The 19,563-nt window shown below is 36.8% G+C and overlaps 1 protein-coding gene across 1 annotated transcript; it reads left to right on the plus strand.

The window, feature by feature from the left end:
- The first annotated feature begins 1,952 nt into the window (after positions 1 to 1,952).
- LOC137716052 (uncharacterized protein At4g28440-like) lies at positions 1,953 to 4,320 on the plus strand. The gene is made up of 2 exons (XM_068455445.1): positions 1,953 to 2,346; positions 3,805 to 4,320. The coding sequence occupies exons 1-2, from the start codon at positions 2,082 to 2,084 to the stop codon at positions 4,014 to 4,016; spliced, it is 477 nt and encodes a 158-aa protein (XP_068311546.1). The 5' UTR covers positions 1,953 to 2,081; the 3' UTR covers positions 4,017 to 4,320.
- Positions 4,321 to 19,563: the final 15,243 nt, after the last annotated feature.

Here is a 19,563-nt window from a genome sequence, read left to right on the forward strand (position 1 = left end):
TTAACCCTATGAATCTTGTTAAAAAGTGGACAGGAAGGCACTTAAACGACAATAACAAAGAAAGCAATAAAATTATAAGTGCGGGTTCAGCTGCATATTAATCAAACTTGATTTAAATTCCTGCTGGAATGCTTAATAACAAAGAAAGCAATGAAAGGAAGAAGACTGACTGAGAAAAGCACAAAGGAAGAAAAGGAGATTCTCACACATGGACTTAAAGCAGCCTAAAGTATCAGACTTCAATCAGTTACATCTTTTGGCGGGTTTTAAAGCTGATCTTCCACAAACCAAACTACAACTAACTCAAACTAGTTTCAAATCAAAATCCCTAACTACAACTAACTCAAACTAGTTTCAAATCAAAATCCCTATTTGTAATTTGTGTGTGTTAACCAAATGAAAAAAACCTTAGAAAACAAAACCCAAATTACCAAATATGAACCCGAATGATAGATGTAATCTGAATAAAAAGAAAAAGAGATCTAAATTTATGTTCACCTAGGAGTTAAACTCAAATCCATTAACTAACAGTTAGCTTAATAAGTCACACACACACCATGTATAATAATATATAGAGAGAGAGAGGGAGAGAGAGAGAGGGAGAGAGAGAGAGTAAACCCTAAAATCACCAAAGTAGAATTCCAAAGACTTGAGTGTGATAGCTTGGCACTGATCAAAGATACATTGCTTTACAGCTAAGGCTTTCGGAGATTAGTGAACAACTTATAAGGATGAAACCTTCTAGGGGAGGTCTTGCAAATACAAATACTACAATCTTAGAAACGAGGAAAAAAAAAAACAAATTTAGCTTACAAAGCCCCAAAAATTGAAGGCAAAAACCATCCAAACATGTTTTTTATTTTTTGGATTTCTATTTACTGAAATTAAAAATTAGATGATGCAAAGCCAGAAGAAGCAACAAAAATTATTATGAAAAATATACAAAAATTTCATGAAAAATAAACAAACTAGAGCATAAAGCACATCAAAATGTGGAGCTGCAAAACTCTTGGATTAAAAAATGAAAGTTTAGATGTTATCCATAAGAAATTCACAACCCACCAACTGAACAAAACCCACATAAATGTTTCAAAGACTTAAGACCATTTTGGAGCAACAAAGTAAAAACCCATAAAACTTTACCTTACAAATTCCAGTAATAGCCTCATTCCTAAGTCGAATTTTTTTTTTCATAAACCCTAACATAATGGTAAACATAAATATAGAAATTAAATTAGGGCTGGAATCATGAACATCCAATCCAAAACATGAACGAATTTCACAAACCCTAATCTAGAATTCAAACCCTAAATTAAATTTCACACCCTCAATTAATTCCAAAATTTACCTCATTTGGGGGAGATTCGGTGCACAATGAGGGATGAGAAGGCAGGCTCCATGGTGAGGGATGAGAAGTCAAGAGAGAGAGGGAGAGAAAGATCATAGAGGTGATAGGTCAGTCGAGAGAGAGGTGAGTCACTTATGTGATGTGGGTGTGGCCGGATTCGAAGACGGCAAATAAGGAGGAGGAGAGAGATCGAGAAAAATCGACGAGGAGGGTGAGGTGAGAGGTGAGGTCGAGATAGAGAGTGACTGAGTGAGGGTTTTATTTGGATTCAACGGTTGAGATTAAATCGGACGGCTGTTACAATTCCAAATATATATTTAAAATTAAATTATATATATATATATATTTTTTTTTTTTTTGTTTGATTGGGGATTACCCAACAAATGAAAATGTGAGATCTATTCTTATACCGAAATTTCGAAATCGGTTTGGGATTGAGTACCGAAATTTTTGAAATTTCGGTTTGAAATTTTTTCGGTTCGATTTCAAAAAAATTTCGGCTCGGTTTGGAATTTTTAGTATTTTTTTCCACCCCTACTTTGGAGTCACGAATCACTGGTAGAAAACGAAGCGACACAATTAAAGTTAATAGCACTAAATAAAAGCACACCTAAACGCCACGCTAAGAGAAGGGAGCGAGAGTCGGAGAGCGAGAGAGAGAAAACAAAACAGATACAAATCCATTTGCCCTTCAATTTCGATTTTAGGGTTAGGGTTTGGGGACTTGAAAGCCATGTCGACGACCACCAAAACGGCATCGTCTCAGAAACCCCAGCAGAGCAATGCCAAGCCTGGCCTCAGAAAGCCCGTGTTCACCAAGGTCGAGCTGCTCAAGCCGGAGACCAGTGGCCACACGCTCGTCGCCAAGGTTCTGAGCTCCAACCCCGTGCTGCAGAAGGGCCGATCGGTGTCGCAGCACCTTCGCCAGACTCGAATCTCCGAGTGCTTGATTGGGGACGAGACCGGGACCATTCTCTTCACTGCCAGGAACGATCAAGGTATTGGGTCTTCTTTAAATGTTTGTTTGGTTCTGGGATGATGGAGGATTGGATGGGAAAGTTGATTTTTGTGTTTTGTTTTATTTGGGTGTTGAGAAATTGACTTTATTTGGCTGATTGCTTTTGTGCATTTCTGTGATGTTTGAACTTTTTTATTGATGGATTGGTTGATATGTATTGACTGTTGACAATGGATAGGGTGCAAACGAGAAAGGGGCATTAGGATGGTTAGTGTTACTGAAAAAGAGAAACTCAAATGAATTAGAGCAAATGATTTTAGTATGATATTCCCGTTGTGATTCGATTTGGCCATATTTTCTTCTTTGGGTTTTGAAAATGTCTGAAGTTTCAGACAAAGCAGTATATTTGTTATCTTCTCTGCAAAAATACTTGAATAACTATCTAAACCAACAGATATGTTGTCCTGGTAACCAGGATGTGCTGAGACACTGTTTGGCCATGGTTACTCAACCTTGGATTGGATATCAAGGGTGGAGACTGAATGGATGTGCTTTTAGTGTTTTAATCGCCACCCATGATATCAAATCCAACAGTGTGTGACCATGAATCCCTGATCACCAGGTGAGAAAGAGAACATGACTGTTTAAGCCAATTGTAAATTGGTTCATAGAATTCTATTTTCTTGGAGAAAAGTCAGATGCTATGCGGTGTTTATTTACTTTGCTAGATTTGGTGATGTTCTTTAGGGATTGAATTAACTGTTGCCTAGGTTGTGCTCTTTGTAGGCTTAGTAATGTAAAGTACTTTTGTCATTGTGAATTAATTGAGTTCGCTTTTGTTAGTGGATAATCTGGTTTTTTTTTCCTGTCGAAATAGTGGATAATCTGGTTGGGTGCCATCGTTTAAAGACTTGAGGTAGATAGAATAAACTGGGTTTTAAAATTATGAATTGAAGAAAATTTTAAGTGTTTGGCAGAGTGGAATTTGGAGAGGATCTGAACGTAGAAAATACTGAATAAGTGTTTTTTACTTGTATTACTTAATTAATTTCACTTATCATCCAAGCATATGAGACCTAAAGGTTATGAGCAATTTTGGATCCTAGGACATGGATTGAGTTAAATTTGGATTAGAGATGATGAGCAATATGACATATTGCTTGCATTTAGAATTTGCACTAAAGTTTATGAGGCCTTAACATAATGTTGTTCGGCCTCAATAAGATAGCTGAGCAAACTAGTCTCGACTCGAGTTGAGTAATTCTTCTCTTGCATTTCATATACCTTCAATTAGAGGCTGGCATTTGGTCATCTTGAACATTTGGGCATCTTGATGTAACATTTCCTTTCTTTTTACAATTATCCAAGTTCAGTTTACCGTGCGATAGGGACGGCATTATACGCAAGCATGCGTAGCTTGACAGTTTCTGGATGTATGTATATTGGTGGATTGATTGTTTACTCTTACTGTGTTTTTTTATTGCTTTTGTTCACCCAGTTGACTTGATGAAGCCTGGTGCGACTGTAATTGTCCGCAATGCAAGGATTGACATGTTCAAGGGGTCGATGAGGCTAGCAGTTGATAAATGGGGGCGTGTTCAGGTCACTGAACCTGCAAACTTTGTAGTCAAGGAGGATAACAATCTCTCTTTAGTGGAATATGAGCTGGTGAATGTTCGGGAGGAAGGAGGGGCACCGCTTGGCAGCTAGTATATTGTGAGTGAAGAATCAAAATTCATAAAGCTTGGATGTTTGGTTTTGGTTTTATTTCCATAGTAATCTGCTGTTGCTGCTACTTGATAATATCGTATTGATGGAAGTTTAGTTTGTGATTGACTAGAAGATGTTTTTCGTGAAAAAAGTACTTGGTGACGTTTTTCTATAATATAATTATCATGACCTAGGTTTTTGTTAGATGTGGCAGGAACAGCTTTTGCTTTTATGAAAGATGGAAATGTAAGCAAGTGTATTGTTCATCACCAAGAAAGTGTCTCTTTCTTATCATCTTTAGCGTCCTTTTCCCTGCGTATATATTCTGCGTTCTTTTTCGTTTTTAAATGCATATATTCAATTCTATAGCACTAAGAAAATGAGGGGTGTTCTGGGTGGATTCAATCGAATCGAATTTCGGGTATTTTTTAGCTGATTGTAGTGGATTCTTGACTTCTGAAACCCGACATAATTGGATCGGATGATGAACATGTTTGCTTGTGAGGTCCGGTCCAATTTAATTGGTTTCAAGCATATTTCCTCATTTGAATTTGGAGAAAATTTATAGTTTATCCATAATACAAGCCGGTATACCACGTGTCACCAGAGCAACAACTCGCTACCTCCCCCACCCTCCCCCGTGACTTTGATATCACCAACGCAGGCTCTCCTATTGGATAAGTTTTTGGGTAGGAAAACCGGATTGAGATTGGTGCTAGTCTGCTAGAGGAGGATGGGGCTAAATTGGGGTAGGATTAGCATGACAGATTAAGGGAGGTGGGTTTGTAGTCTTTTTCGTGTTTGGGGTCTGCACGGACACGTGCCGCACAAGGTTAAGGCATGCAGAAGTGTACCCCTCGACCACTCACCAAGTGCCACATCAAAATAACAACTACTCTTGTAACCAAACACGGTTAAACACCTAAGCAAACATCCATCTCATCTACATCTCCCCTTTCTCTCCCTCCCTTTCTTGTTCTCTCTCATCTAGGACAGTCCCTATTCGACCTGACGTCTTGGGCCTCCATTTCTAAGATGTTTAAGTCTATTGCACTTCAAAAAAAAAAAAAAAAAAAAGTAAGAACTCTTACTTAAAATTTTTAGTATTTTAATCATAAAGTTTTATGTTTATGATCATAATCGTTCATATTATGAATCATACTGTAAAGATCATCTCTGCAAAAAATAAATTAAAACTATGGTCGTTTTGCCAATCTATTATAGCAAATTCATAGATGGTTGGTAATACTTTTACCAGTACCGTTCATTTGTTTTTAAACAGTTTGATGACTAAACGGCCTTAGGTTTAATTGATTTTTTATAGAGGCAATCTTTATAGGGTGATTTATAATATAAACGGTTTTGATTATAAATATGAAATTTTATAAATTGACCACAAACAATATTGAGAAATTTTGAGTATGAGTTTCTATTCATCTTTGAGTAGCCAAGTATTGTTCTTGAAAAGAAAAAAAAAATGTTTGCAGCGTCCTTACTAAATCCAGTCGATAATCATTTCTATGCATCTCCTAATTTTACACTACACAAATAACCACACACCACTATGTTTTCTAAGTTTTAAATCCTCTCCTTCCCTGTCCATATATATTCTTTCTCACAACACAAATGCCCTCTATGACACAAAATGACTTATATGACATGAGTACATTGTCATAGGAACGTCTCATGTGAATGTAATAAAAATTAACATATAGCGGTATACATGAGTAAATTCCCTATCCATATAAATTTTTGTGTATACATCCTAATTTTACTGATACAAGACGTCATTATAGCGGTATACATGTATCATATAAGTTGTTATCTCCACCCTCACTCGAGGAGTGCATGTCCTACAAATCAATGATGTAGCCAAGAACAGACCACTACCCGCAAAACAAAAATATAGAAATCAAGGTGGGGACTGGGTGGGTTGTGGTGGCCCTGGTGGGTCAAAACAGTGTCGTGGCGTGACGGCTCACCAAATTTCATGCATGCCCGCAGACTCAGACATTAAAACATTGAATTCGCAACGTAAGTCGTAATACAAATAACTGTTTCCGCTTAAAACCCTAATCATGATGTTGGTGTATCACAAAAGGCCCGGGGATAAAGTTCCAACCACCAAAAAACATAATATAAAGAGAAGTGGGGAAGAGTTTGTAACCCTCCAAACGACAGAATCACATCGATAAAACGTATACAATAGGAAGATTTATTTATGATTTTTCGGCTGAACTATTCATTTAATTTGGTCTAAATGTGAATTTACTCATCTAATTTTTGGTATACATTATCAAACTTCTTGTGACATTGATCGATAACGGGTAATCATGCATGTTCATAAGCTTTATGAAGCACATGCAATGTCTTTCCTCCTATCAATGTGTGATTTATTTATTCTCAATACACTCATCACATGTTTCAAGCTTAACACGTAAACAACACAAATCGGGTGACACAAAGCACATGTGGTTATTAAGCTTCACACGCGAGACAAATTTCTTTGATATCATAAAGGAAGTTGAAGTTACACCATAAAACTAATTGGTAATATGACAAGTAGCCCAACTCTTTATAAAGACATGTAAAGTCACTATAATATAAATTTGATTAAAGGCTTATGGCATAATATGTGACATATATTCTAACTTCTTTGTTAATTGTCAATTGGGGTTAATTTAAGGGAGTTTTAACGAAAAGCCCAAGGTACTGTTCACTTTAACGAAAAACCACATTTTTACACTAAAAAATCAATCCTGATACTATTCACTTTACCCTTTATTTTGTCCTTATCATTAAAACTCAAAGTTTTCAAGCTCTTTTCATTAGTTTTCCTTTAATTTAAATGCTAAAACCTTTAAAATGATGTTGAAGTGTATATAGTCAACGATGCTTGGCTGAGTTTTTCTACTTATTAATTATCAATTGGTTTTGAGTGGATATTCTAACGGACTAATGATACTTTTAAAACACATATTTTTAATATATGATACTATTAAAACACTTAATGTAATAATTTGTGTTTGCTTGAGTTTTCCTATCTATTATCAATTGGCTTTGGGTGAGACTCTAATGTACCCTTGAACATAGTGTGTATCGTTACTTATTAATCTGAACGATGATTTTGTAATGCAATCACGTTCATGCGTGACATTCTATAATAGTGTAATAAGAAATTTGGGCATAAACACGAACTATTGTGTGTTATCTTTAAAGTAAAAATTGCAAGTTGTTACTAACGCAACAAAAAATTCATCGTGTAGTCACTCTTATAAACATAAACATTTTACGATACAAATTACACATGAAGGACAAGAGAAGTGCATATAATCTTTTTGGGTAACGCTAGGGAGACTAAATTTTGTAAACTAAATGACATGAAAGTTGATGATTCGATTATTCCTTAACCATTGATTAATGTGCTTATTTCTTATTTATGACACATAATTTAGTTTGCAAATTTAGTCTACAAAATTTATTCTCCCTATCATTACCCTAACTTTTTTAGAATACGAATAATTTTTCGTAATAAAATAATCTCATCTTTATGTAAATAAACCTCACGTTAACTTGAAGGCTGAGAGGGACATTATAAGTGGATAACTTCTCAAATGTGGAGGCAAATTAAGTAACAAAGAGATATATAAAAGATAGAGATGCAAGCAGAATTTATCAATCAATCACATCCCATCCCCATATATGGCATAAGGTTCAAACCTAAATGACCCTACTTAGAGATGATAGTGCAATCAAAAGGACAATAATTTACTGAAGATGCATGCATGTTGGTCAAAATTGCTATTTTAGGTTGCAATCCAGTTGCATGGCCTCGCCATTTTCAGATAGCCACTTAAGATCAAGACGTATCCATCAGACTGTCTCACATGTTGGCTTCACGACAGGCTTATTTCAAGTCAAACAACGTGACTCTCCAGAAGCCGTGGAAAGCCTCTTGACCATAGTACCCATATCTATAACCGAAGCACCACAAATTAGAAGAAACATACAAGGGTTTGATTTCAACCAAACCCATGTCATGATCAACTTGAACAACTTGCAGAAGCTATAAAAACTGTGATATTACATACCTACCAACGACTATATTTCGTTTAGTGACGCTTAGTCTCCACTTTTGTTGAAATAAATTATGAGCACATCTCTCATAAACAAACAATAGCTTATGAACTTTTGAGAAACTTGTATAACTCATCAGTTCTTTACCTTTCTTCAGAGGTGTATATGGCTTAAATGGGACTGTCCAGTACTTTCAAGGCTTAGTGTAACTATATATTTTGTTCATGTCTTGATGCAACTATCTATGTTTTCATGTCCTCTAAACTTCTGTCACTAGCTAACTCGTCATCCTCAGAATCTTCTGTCGCTAGTTTCATAGATCATGACAGCAGGTAAAGACTAAATTAAGGGTCATCTTTTTTTTGCTAATTGACAGCAGGTAAAGACTAAATTAAGGGTCATCTTTTTTTAAAGACTAAACTAAGGGGTCATCTTTTTTTAGCTAATTGACAGCAGGTAAAGACTAAATTAAGGGTCATCTATTTTTTTTGCTAATTGAGATTGATGGTCAAATCCAGCTCGATCCAAACTCGGCGGCGGCCGGCTATTTTTTTCTTTCCAGTTCTCGAATATCCTGATTTAGAGGCAATGTACGTGTAAGATATATTATGTTTTTCCAGAAAAAAACAAGTTGCTTAATTTCTACTTATAGTGTACTTCTTAATCTGTACTCACTACAACTACAAGATATATGAAATAAGTGACCAAATTTTATGAGACACCCAAAATTCGTCACATACAAGAAAAATACATGAGGAATTGTTCAAACGTGTCACACATGAGATTTCAATATACTGGGGAAAGCACTAGATTTCACGCAAGGTGTGTTGAGGAAAATTAGAGTACATAACTCTAACATAAATGTTAGAGAGACAAAACAAGTAAACAAATTACTTGTATTAACTCACACAAAATATTATAACACACAACTCAAAAACACACTTTAAAAGTTATGACACCTCTCACTTTCTACAGACACACTCTAAAGCACTCACACTCATATTTATAAGCCATATTTGCTTATAAAACCACACCAATATTTATAGGCCATACTTGCCAACATTGAACATTGCTAGAACATTCTAGTGCATTGATCATGCACAGCACCATCACCGACCTAGGCTTGCATAATAGCCACATATTAGCTAGCTTCTAGTATATTCTACAAACTACTTTAGCTTAGATAATTCTAGGCTAGCCAACCGACTTTGCATGCTAGACAATTCTAGTAAAATCTTATGCATGAATTTTTTAGAAGAATCTCATGCATGTTTGAACTAGAACAATTTAGTTTCTTTAAATCAACTGAGCTTAATGGACTAGTGTTGATCTTTAACAAGGTGATAGTAAGAAGGGATTGATTAAAAAAATGGGAAGTATTATTGGCACTCCAAATATCTCATTCTACACTTCTTACAAGTGTATTTTTCTTTCCAAATATAGAAAGTTTAGAGTGTAGAATGAGATTTTTGGAGTGTCAATAACAATTCCCAACAAAAATAACCTTAAATTTACTAAATTGCAATCCACAAAAAATAAAGGAGAAGTCTCAAAGTTTATGACTAAATAATAAAACATAAAATAATTTTAATGGGTGATGCTATTGGGACAATTAGATCACAATATTAATACACTTGCTGACATAACACTTTCAAATAGATACGGGACAACCCACATACAATGATATTGTTCACTATCATTATAGAGTGTGTTAATTTTGTATGTTTCAAATAGTTTAATTATAATTCTAATTAATTCTTATACATATAAGTTTATACCCCACCTTAATTGAAAAAAAAAAAATATGAAATATGATGTAGGCATAATTTACTGAACAATTATGGAGGCCAGAGAGGGGCTGCGGCAATAGTAGAGAGAAAGAAAGAGATGCGTAATTGGGAGGTGTGCTATATTCTATCTCATTGTGCCTTTATTTATAGTAGTAGGAAATGTTAATTCCTTACCCTTATTGGATTACAACTGTAATAGGATAATATATAATTTATGAGATATGGTAGAATCCCATAAAGATATCCTAGATATGACAGGATTTACACAATCACTTTCATAATCTAATAGGATTGCAACACTCCCCCCTTGAGTGTGTAAATACTCAAACAAATAGCACATTAGGTCTTCAGCAATGAAGTAAGTACAGTTGATGAAGTCATCGGCATAATGAGCAAATGCGAGTCTCAGATCAACGGAAGAATGCATAAAAGGTAAAACTCACAAAACCTTGCTATGGTAAAACCCAAGGTGGAGAAAAACCCATAGACTAAGGAGAAAAGTGAGAAGTTGCTGTTGGAAATGTGCCCTAAAACCAATCATATGATGATACTTTATGGACATTTCACATGTTAAGCTAATCTAGTTTAATATTAAGGGCAAACATTATTGTTTGAGCCGTCTCATATAAATGTTATATGCTTAAACGATAAGTCCAAGGAATATATGATTGGAAGAATGCGATCTAAAGAAGTTAGATTCATGAGACCATTCTTTCGTTGACACATCCTAAACGTTCCTGATCATAGGATTGTCAATTGGGCATTGACAGTCCGTTAAGATCAGTACGTGCTATGTCTTCTCTCAGGGAGAGTGACTAGTCTCGAGTCATTGGTGTGTGTGACATCAAGACAAGTACGTAGGTGCTCAATAGAGAATGAGTTCACTGAACACGATCAACGAAAAGTTCTCATATTCATGTCACATGAGAACTCATGGTTGGGATAATGCAAATTAGTCTTTTGACCTGAGGCATCACAGTTGTCTTGTGGTTAGGTCCTTAATCTTTGATTATGTCAAAGTCACTCCATCAGGAGGGTGTCCATGGCATCGTTGGGGTTAAGCCACTTAGCCATGGAGGCAAGTGAATGCGCAACAAGGGATCTTTAACCTTCAAACTGTTTGAGGGAGAATACTTTATGATATGATTAAGAATCTTTGGCCAAAGTATGAATGAGATTTAGGAATGTGTTCCAAATCACATTCAAGGTAATCATATAAGCACAAGACTCACATTGGATAGTAGACATGAATAAACTATCAAACCAAACAATGTGGTCAAGAGTATTGTATTAGAGAAAGACCGTATTGCATTTGTAATCCTAAAACTGAATAGGTTCTCCACCTCTTCTGATTAGCTTGGGTAACCATGACATGCTGCTAGGCGTCAACCATGGTTTGTGGAAGCCCTAAAAGTGTATTATCACTAACGGGAGAATTGAAATTAAGTTTCAATTCACAATCGATTAGAAAGAGTTTTAATCGCCCACTGCCTCGCTAAAAGGAACCTAATGGATCGTTCACCGAGTAAGGTAGAGTTTGAAGAAACAACGGAGATGAGTAAGAATAATTAAATGGTTTAATTATTTATCTAAGGCTAGGATTAATTAATATGCTAATTAATCAAACGAATAAGTTCGTTAAAGACCTCGGGTTAGTTTTGGGCCGCAAGGCCCAATGGGATTTGAATGTCAAGCCCATTAACTCAAGTTGTATGACAACTTGAATAAACAAAGGGCTTGAAAGCCCAATAAACCTATAGGCCGGCCATGTGTAAAAGAATAGGGCTTTTGGTCCATTAGGTCACTTATTTGAAGGGACTATATAAAGGACTTTATAGCCTAAATTTTACTAAGGGTTATTTTTGGGGAAAGGATGAGAACACAAGCTCTCATTTCTCTCTAAAATTTCGGCCACCTTGGAGGGATCATCTAGCAATCAAACTCCTCCAAGGTCACTCATTTCTTCTTCATTATGCCTTGGTGATGAATCATTAGAGGTTCTCAATTTTGGGAACTTTGGAGAAACCTTTTCATCCATCCAAATCCATGGATCTAAGATGCAAGGAATGAAGGCCCTCTCTTTGGGTGATTAGCCTTTGCTTATGCAAAGAGGAATCTACAAAGGTATTGATTTCTCAACTCACTTTGTTTTGAGTTGAGTCTTGGTTCACCTATCTACTAGGCTTTGAATTTCATGGGTAAATGTTTTGTTTTTAAGTGCATACAAGCATGATTCCGCCTTTAATTGTTAATTGCATGCTATTGATGTTGCTTAAATGAACATGTTTTTCACAAATCTTCCTTCAGTTGCATTAAGTCAAAACTATAGCCTTTCGGACTTAAGTAAAAGGGCTCACAAGGGTATCATCAGCCAAGGATGGGTGCCTCATTAAAACCTAGTTAGGTAGCAAAAACCCATTGGAAAAAATGCTCCTAATCGTAAGGAAAAAGAGTACATTAAGATCAAGTGAGTATACTTCTGGATACTCCCCCTGAGTTTGACAGAACTTTCAAATGAGAACTACAAGCATTACATACAAATAGTTAGGCATACCAATTCCTCAGACAAGTTTCTGGAAGGTTGACTTCGGAAGTGACTTCGTGTAAAGGTCGTTTAGGTTGTATGGGATCTGCTTGCATGACTTCAATCTCCTAATGCTTTGTTGACGTAATGTAGATGCCATATGTCTTGGCGTTGACTTCGTTGATCTATCATGTCTTGGTCGTGTTGATATATGCGACATAATCTTCATGGATCGTCGTTAGGACTCAACAATGGATAAAAACATAACAAATACTTTGAATATACTTAACAAGAACTCCTAACCATGTTTCATGTGTGGCGTAGTGAAGTGAGGTGAGTCTTGGAATGATTCGAAGATTTCACAACTAAGTTCATATCGTGGACCTCCAAGATATTGCGATATCCCTAACGGTAAAGACATAGCCATTCGGGGATTTGCCTTGTGCAGGTTTAATAAGTAACTAGCATTAGCATAACAAACAAGGCAAGAATCATTCCGAGGATTAAGGGGTCGAATCCGCTCGAGATGCGTTGGGAATTACCCAAATTCATAGTACCTTCAGGGTATGTATTTAATACCAATTCAGTGGTTGGGAGTAGGCGCGGTGATGCATCTTTACCAATAGATTAACAGCGAAGGAGATGTCATGTCTAATACAATGAGTTAAGTACAACGAAGCGCAAAGTTGAACTTAGATATGGAATTTTGGATTCCATAACCTCTTCAAGGGTTTCATTTGCATATAGCGTATGGAAAATCATAGGTATACTCAAAGGTAACACCTTCGAGGTATAGTTCGACTGGTAGACTAGAGTACTGTCAGAACAATGCTTCAACTTCAAGTCAAGGCATAAACGAGTTTCCTAAGATCTTTCATCTCAAATTCCATCTTCAGGTGTGAGGCAGTTTTCTCAAGCTCTTCTAGAGTCTTAGTGAGATTCGTGTCAACGACATAAACTGTAACTCTAACAATTCAGAATAAGAATTCATAGTTTAACACACAAGGGCATTTATTCATATCCCTGACTGATCAAATAATCACTTAGACGGGTATACCACATCCGTCGGATTGCTTTAATCTATAAGTGAACACCTCAAACAAGTTAAAAGGGTGTTCCATGGTTTGGAACTATTTGAACCAGTCCATGTAATTCTTCAAGAACTTACATGTCAATCTCTGTATCTATATCCCCATGGAGAAAAGACTAACCACATTTCATAATGTTGCTATCAATCACAAGGCGTTTGAGATAAAACTTGCGCCGTAAGGCGTGGATCATATCGCATTATTTCATTCATCTTATTACACTTCCTTTCCCATATGTAATACAGCAGGGTTACCTTGGGCAGTGTAGGAATGATAGGTCCAAATACACTTTGGTAAGGAATTTGACTTAGATTGTAATTTCGGTTACCCAATCAGCTCTACGTTGTCACTTAATCAACGGAACACGGTTCAATATCGTCGTTTTTCATTTATGTCGATAACTACCATGTAAGTGAAAACATCATCGATGGTAATCTCATTTCAATTCCATTAACTCATCCAAACTAGTATATTGGACCAAGAACTTCAAGTCTCGGGAGTAATCTGAATTAATCTTATGAGATGCAAATGATTTGAGACAGCGATCAAGTATAGATTCATTTTTTTTATGTCGTGACCTTCCTCTTCTAGGGAAGTGAATCTTATGAACCAAATGATATGTCATGCTCTAGGCCAAGACAAATTGATTGGCTATCCGTCGATGTACCAGACCGTCCAACAGGGTCGACACACCCTACAGGATGTTGACTCGACATTTATCCTTGCAGGCATATTTGCAGCTGGTATATGATCTCGTCACTTTAGCTAAATTAGAGGAATGAGTCTAGAGCAACATTATGAAAACTAGAATTCATCGCACTTGCTTATCACACTTGTGCGGTATGGGGATCGAGAGATGAGACATAGTGGGCAACATCCATGCAAATTCGCGATGTTCTACAAAAAACGTTGACGCTTTTATCTCCCCCTAACGGCAGGATGATTATCTCATTAAAGTGATAACCCGCAAATGAGTGGTAAAAAGATCGCATGCAAGGGCTCTAAGAGAACTAGTGTGAAGGAGAATCATAATTGACAAAGATTCACATCATTCTTTGAAAACCCATGATGGTACGTTGTGACGGTGCAACATAGCACATGGAATGCACAACCAAATGCGTAAATACAAAAAACGTCAGGCTCGTACCTAGTAACCAACTGTAACGTCAAAATGGTTGGGTGGCAATGGGCCTCAAGGTGGACCAACATAATTGCGTACAAGATTGCATAACCCTAGGCAAAAACCAAAAACTTGGTACGTTCACCAAGGTCCGGACGATCATTTAAATTGCGTTTTATGATCACTATGCGAGGCTATTTGGAGCGAACATGGGAATTCGATGTTCAATTATAAACCCAAAAGACATGCAATACTTTATTGAAAACCGTCGATATAAACTCTCCGGCATTATCTAGTCTCCCGGACTTTAAAGGCTAAGTAGGGTGGTGTACCCTTAAGATCGGCTATAAGGTTTAGCAGTAATGTGTGTGGACAAACATGTGACCAGTTTGTCGATTTATCAATGAAAACCATAAGTATTTATATGGTTTGCATTTTGGTTGGATTAGTCCACATATATTCCCTTTGAATCCACTGGTGTGATGTCGTATCTTTGCAAGGGATGATTTAGAAAATCAATTTCCCTAATGAGCAAGCTTGGCAAAGTGTGCTTGTAGGCACAAGGTCCTTGCTTCGGGTAAAGAGATGCGTTGTGGCATCATTGTTCGACCTTGTCCCAAAAAGTCGTGCCAAAGTAAGTAAACTACTCAATCATCCGGCTCCAGACTGGGCACATGTGGCATGTTTCTAGTTCGGAGATAGTTCATTGACCCCAAAGCAAAGCTTCAGGCTTATTTTTGGAGGTGGTGCAAAGATATTCCACTCTATTTTCTTCAGTGGTTTCAATCATGATCATTGTCATCTTGATTATCCTTTAAAACTCAAAGGCATTCTTCCAAAACAGGGAGAATATAAAGTCTCTAACTTGGTAATTCAGTATCATTCATACAACGAGAAGCGTGCCAATGTTCTTAATCAGGTTGGATAGACCTGAAGTCGTTGCTAAAGATGTGATTTAGGTGTAAAGTTCATGTGCTTAGTATCGCATTTATCCAAACAACTAACTTTCCCACATTCCTACCTAACCACATGTTTAATGGAATTAGGTCACATGTATACAAGAAAAATGATTCAATTAACTCGTATTTGAGGACAATATCAATAAGATTATCCATAACGAAAAACAAACACCAAAAGTGAATCCAAGAACATAGAAAAATGTTCATAAAGTAAACCAAGGTTACTAAGGTGGATTCGGTGCACCTCTGCCAAAGCAGAGCATACCCTTCGGTGCATCCCTACCAAAACAGGGCACCACCATTCGGTAGGCTTTGACCGAAATGGGTTAAACCATTTGGTAGACTTCAGCTGAACTAAGTCTATACCATTCGGTAGACTCCAGTCGAAGTTGTGTCTATACCTTTCTGTCATGTTTGTGATAGTAATCAAGTCCGAGAATTTGGTAAACTTTCGCTTTCTACATTGTTGCTTCAGGAGCAAGTTAGAAACATGGAAGGACGAGAAAAAGTATTATCCAGTCAAAATTCGATTGGAATTAGAAACTTCAGAATTGTACTCATTCATGGACGTAATCATGGTGTGCTTCAGGAAATGTCTTTCATGATTAGACAGTCCATAGGAGTGAGCCAAAGAGCCATGGAATCCTTGTTCGGGAGGTATTTTCGTTTGTAATGCTTCCGGAATAAGTCTTCGAATGAAGATCATGGCGAAGGCTTATTCAGCTCTTCCTTGCCATTGTTGGCTTCAATGGTTTCTCAGCTTCTTGATAGTCAAGTGGAGATTCACGTCTAGTACCCCACGTAAAATGGTTTCTATTAGAAACGTGCAAATCAGGAAAATCGAAATTGTGACGGTTCAACAATCCACTAAATTAGAGGGAAGAAGATTGTGATTGGTGCTATAGGAATGAATCATCCATAAGCATCAAAGTTAGAACATTCGAGTTCTAAGACATGGTTTTCATGAAAACGTCGGGTTTTCATGGGTGTATTTGTTATAAGAAAACTTCATGTTTCAAAGACACTAAATTTGAAACTACAAGTTCAATTTAGTTTATGAATGTTTAGTTCATAAAAGATAGGTTCCTACAAGAACTCATAATGCAATATGTAGATTTAAGTGTAGTGGATTTAAGTTACTTCAAGAACTCAAGTGTGAGAGCTTCGGGCCTACAAAAGGATGTCAATAGTTCAAAGAAGAGAAATAAATTATTGAATCGTTAATGTCCAAAAGTGATATTTAGGCCAATAATTTTGGATTTCTTGTTAGATTAATGGACTGTTGGTCACTTTTAATTAATTCAATAGATCGGGACAATACGGGGTCGATCATGGAAGCAAAAATAATAATATCATTCAGATTAAAATTATTTAAAATGTCAAAAATTAGCATTGGATTCGAAAAACCATAGCCCAATAACATTTAGGATTGGGAGCTGTGAGTAGGGCAAAGGCCTAGAGGCTTTTGGGCCTCGGGTTTGGCTGCAAACCACTAACTCAGGGATTGGGTAGCCCAGCAACAAGTAGTTAGCGTTTTTAGGCCAAAAGGTACACAGAAGCAAACGCAACCGAAGCTAGGGCTAAGTCTTTGGACCGTGGGATAAGCCCAGCTTGTAGGGATGGCTGCGGTACATGCGGGTCGGGGCGGTAGCAAGCCCAACAAGCCAAAGGCTTATGGGTTATGGGCTTGGGTTGGACTAGGGCTTCAAGCCCGTAGGTTATGCAACCCAAGCCAAAGCCTGGTTGGTTTCCAATAGGGCAGCGAGCCCAAAGGGCTGTGTGCCTTGTCCACGTGTCAATCCGATATCGTTTCCCCACGCTGCCGGGCTTCAAGCCAGCACAGTGGTTCGGCATAGTGTCAAGGTGGTGTGGCGGTGCTGAAAAAAAAAAAAAAAAATCCATGTTTTGTTTTGTTTTTTGTTTTTTGTTTGTTTTTTTTTTTTTTTTGTTTTTTTTTTGTTTTTGGACATGTGTAGGGTTTGAAAAACTCTAAATTGCTTCTAATTTATTTCGATTCTTTGACTCACAAATTCCACATAGCAAAAAATTGCGTAATGCATGAAACGTGTGTGTGTGTGTATATATTGACAAATATTATGGAGGCCAGAGAGAGAGGGTGCGGCAATAGTAAAGAGAGAGAGAGATGTGTAATTGTGAGGTGTGTTCTATTCCACCTCATTGTACCCTTTTAGGATCTAATAAAATAATATCTAATCTAAGAGATATGGTAGAATCCCATAAGGATATCCTAGATATGTTAGGATTTACATAATCACATTTCTAATCTAATAGGACTGCAACAAAATATACAAAAGAGTACAGTTTTAACTAACTATGAAATTTGGCTTAAAAGTCCAAGGGTCACATGTAGCAGTGAGTTTAATTTTTAACGCTTGAAATGACGTATATATGAATCCAAATTAAAAAAAGGATAGAATTTAAGTTCCAATCTCTTGTTGTGCTTTTTGAAAAATATATATATTATGATTATTATTAAGGAGACGGGAGAGGGTTCGAAATATTACAATAATTTAAGAAGGTGAAAGTTTCGAACTCGAAGGCATGGGTGGAAACGCAACACCCTATTCACTAGGATATTGGACCACATGCGAGTCTCTTGTTGTGTTGATTAACAAACTATGGGCTCATTTAGGAAGTACTTTTAAATGACTGAAAGCTCATTAAGAGAAAATGTTGTTGGATTCTAAAAGTACTTAAAACGCTTCTTGCAGGAAGCACATAAGCGCTAAGGCCTATTTCTTATTGAATTAACTGATCAATTTAACTTGTTTTGCTATCGAACATTTATTTTTTATTTCAATAATTTTCGCAAAAAATTTCGACATATTTTATTCTGAGAATAAATCCTACTACTTCTGGTCCCGAGGTTCTTACACTTGAAAAAAAAAATGTTTTATCACAAATGATTCCTGAGATTGACCCACCTCATCAAGAGGGTCATTGAAATTGAAAATCAATCAATGTCATCCTTAAAATTGGTGTCACCAATCAATGTGGTCATTCCGTTACAATTCCATAAAAAATTATGTTATGTGTTGATGCGGCACATAATTAAGTCTCATAAATATAATTAAATATTGCTATGTGGATTTAAAATATATAAATAATTAAAAACTTAAAAAAAATAAAGTTAAAGGAAAAAAAAAAAAAAAATTGTTCATCATCTTCTTCCTCTCCTATCTGAGTAATCACAATAGTAGACCCATCGTTTGTGCCTCTGCGAGCACAGCCTTCGAGGTTGACCAAGCTCCAACTTCAGCCACTTCGTCCAATCTTTTGCCTTTTCTGGCTGGGCAAGGGTTTGACCAACACAAGCTAGAGCCCAGGTACCCTCTGATCATCAATGGCATCGACATACTCATTACAGAGGTTGGGAAGCGCATTCCAACGGTAATGCCGCCATTAATCTGCTTTTTCTTCCCGTAATTTCACATTTTCTAATTTATTTTATTACATTTTCAATTTAATTTTTGAACTTTGTATTTGAATTTTGAGGTTGGGATGCACATTCCGACTGTATTACCAAGAGCAACCGTTTTCTATACCTAGGATCTATCTTGCAAAAGAACGGAAAGTTGGATGGATGAAGTGGAAGAGTGCATCCAGAGTGTTGTATGACCGTCGTATGCCACTGAAGCTCAAGGAAAAATTTTAGAGGACGACAATAAGGCCTGTAATGCTTTATGGCACAAGATGTTGGGCAATGAAGCATCAACACGTACATAAAATGGGTGTAGCAGAGATGAGAATGCTTAGTTAGATGTGTGGGCACACGAGAAAGGATAAGATGAGGAATGAGGATATCCGAGGTAAAGTAGAAGTAGCCAAAATTGAAGGAAAAATGAGAGAAAATCAGTTACGGTGGTTTGGACATGTGAAACGAATGCCTACTAACGCTCCAATTAAAAAGATGCAATTACAGGACAGAGGTTCAGGGCCGAAGGGGGTAGAGGAAGACCTAAAAGGAC

Source organism: Pyrus communis, chromosome 14 (genome assembly GCF_963583255.1).
Source record: "Pyrus communis chromosome 14, drPyrComm1.1, whole genome shotgun sequence".
NCBI classification, from domain to species: Eukaryota; Viridiplantae; Streptophyta; class Magnoliopsida; order Rosales; family Rosaceae; genus Pyrus; species Pyrus communis.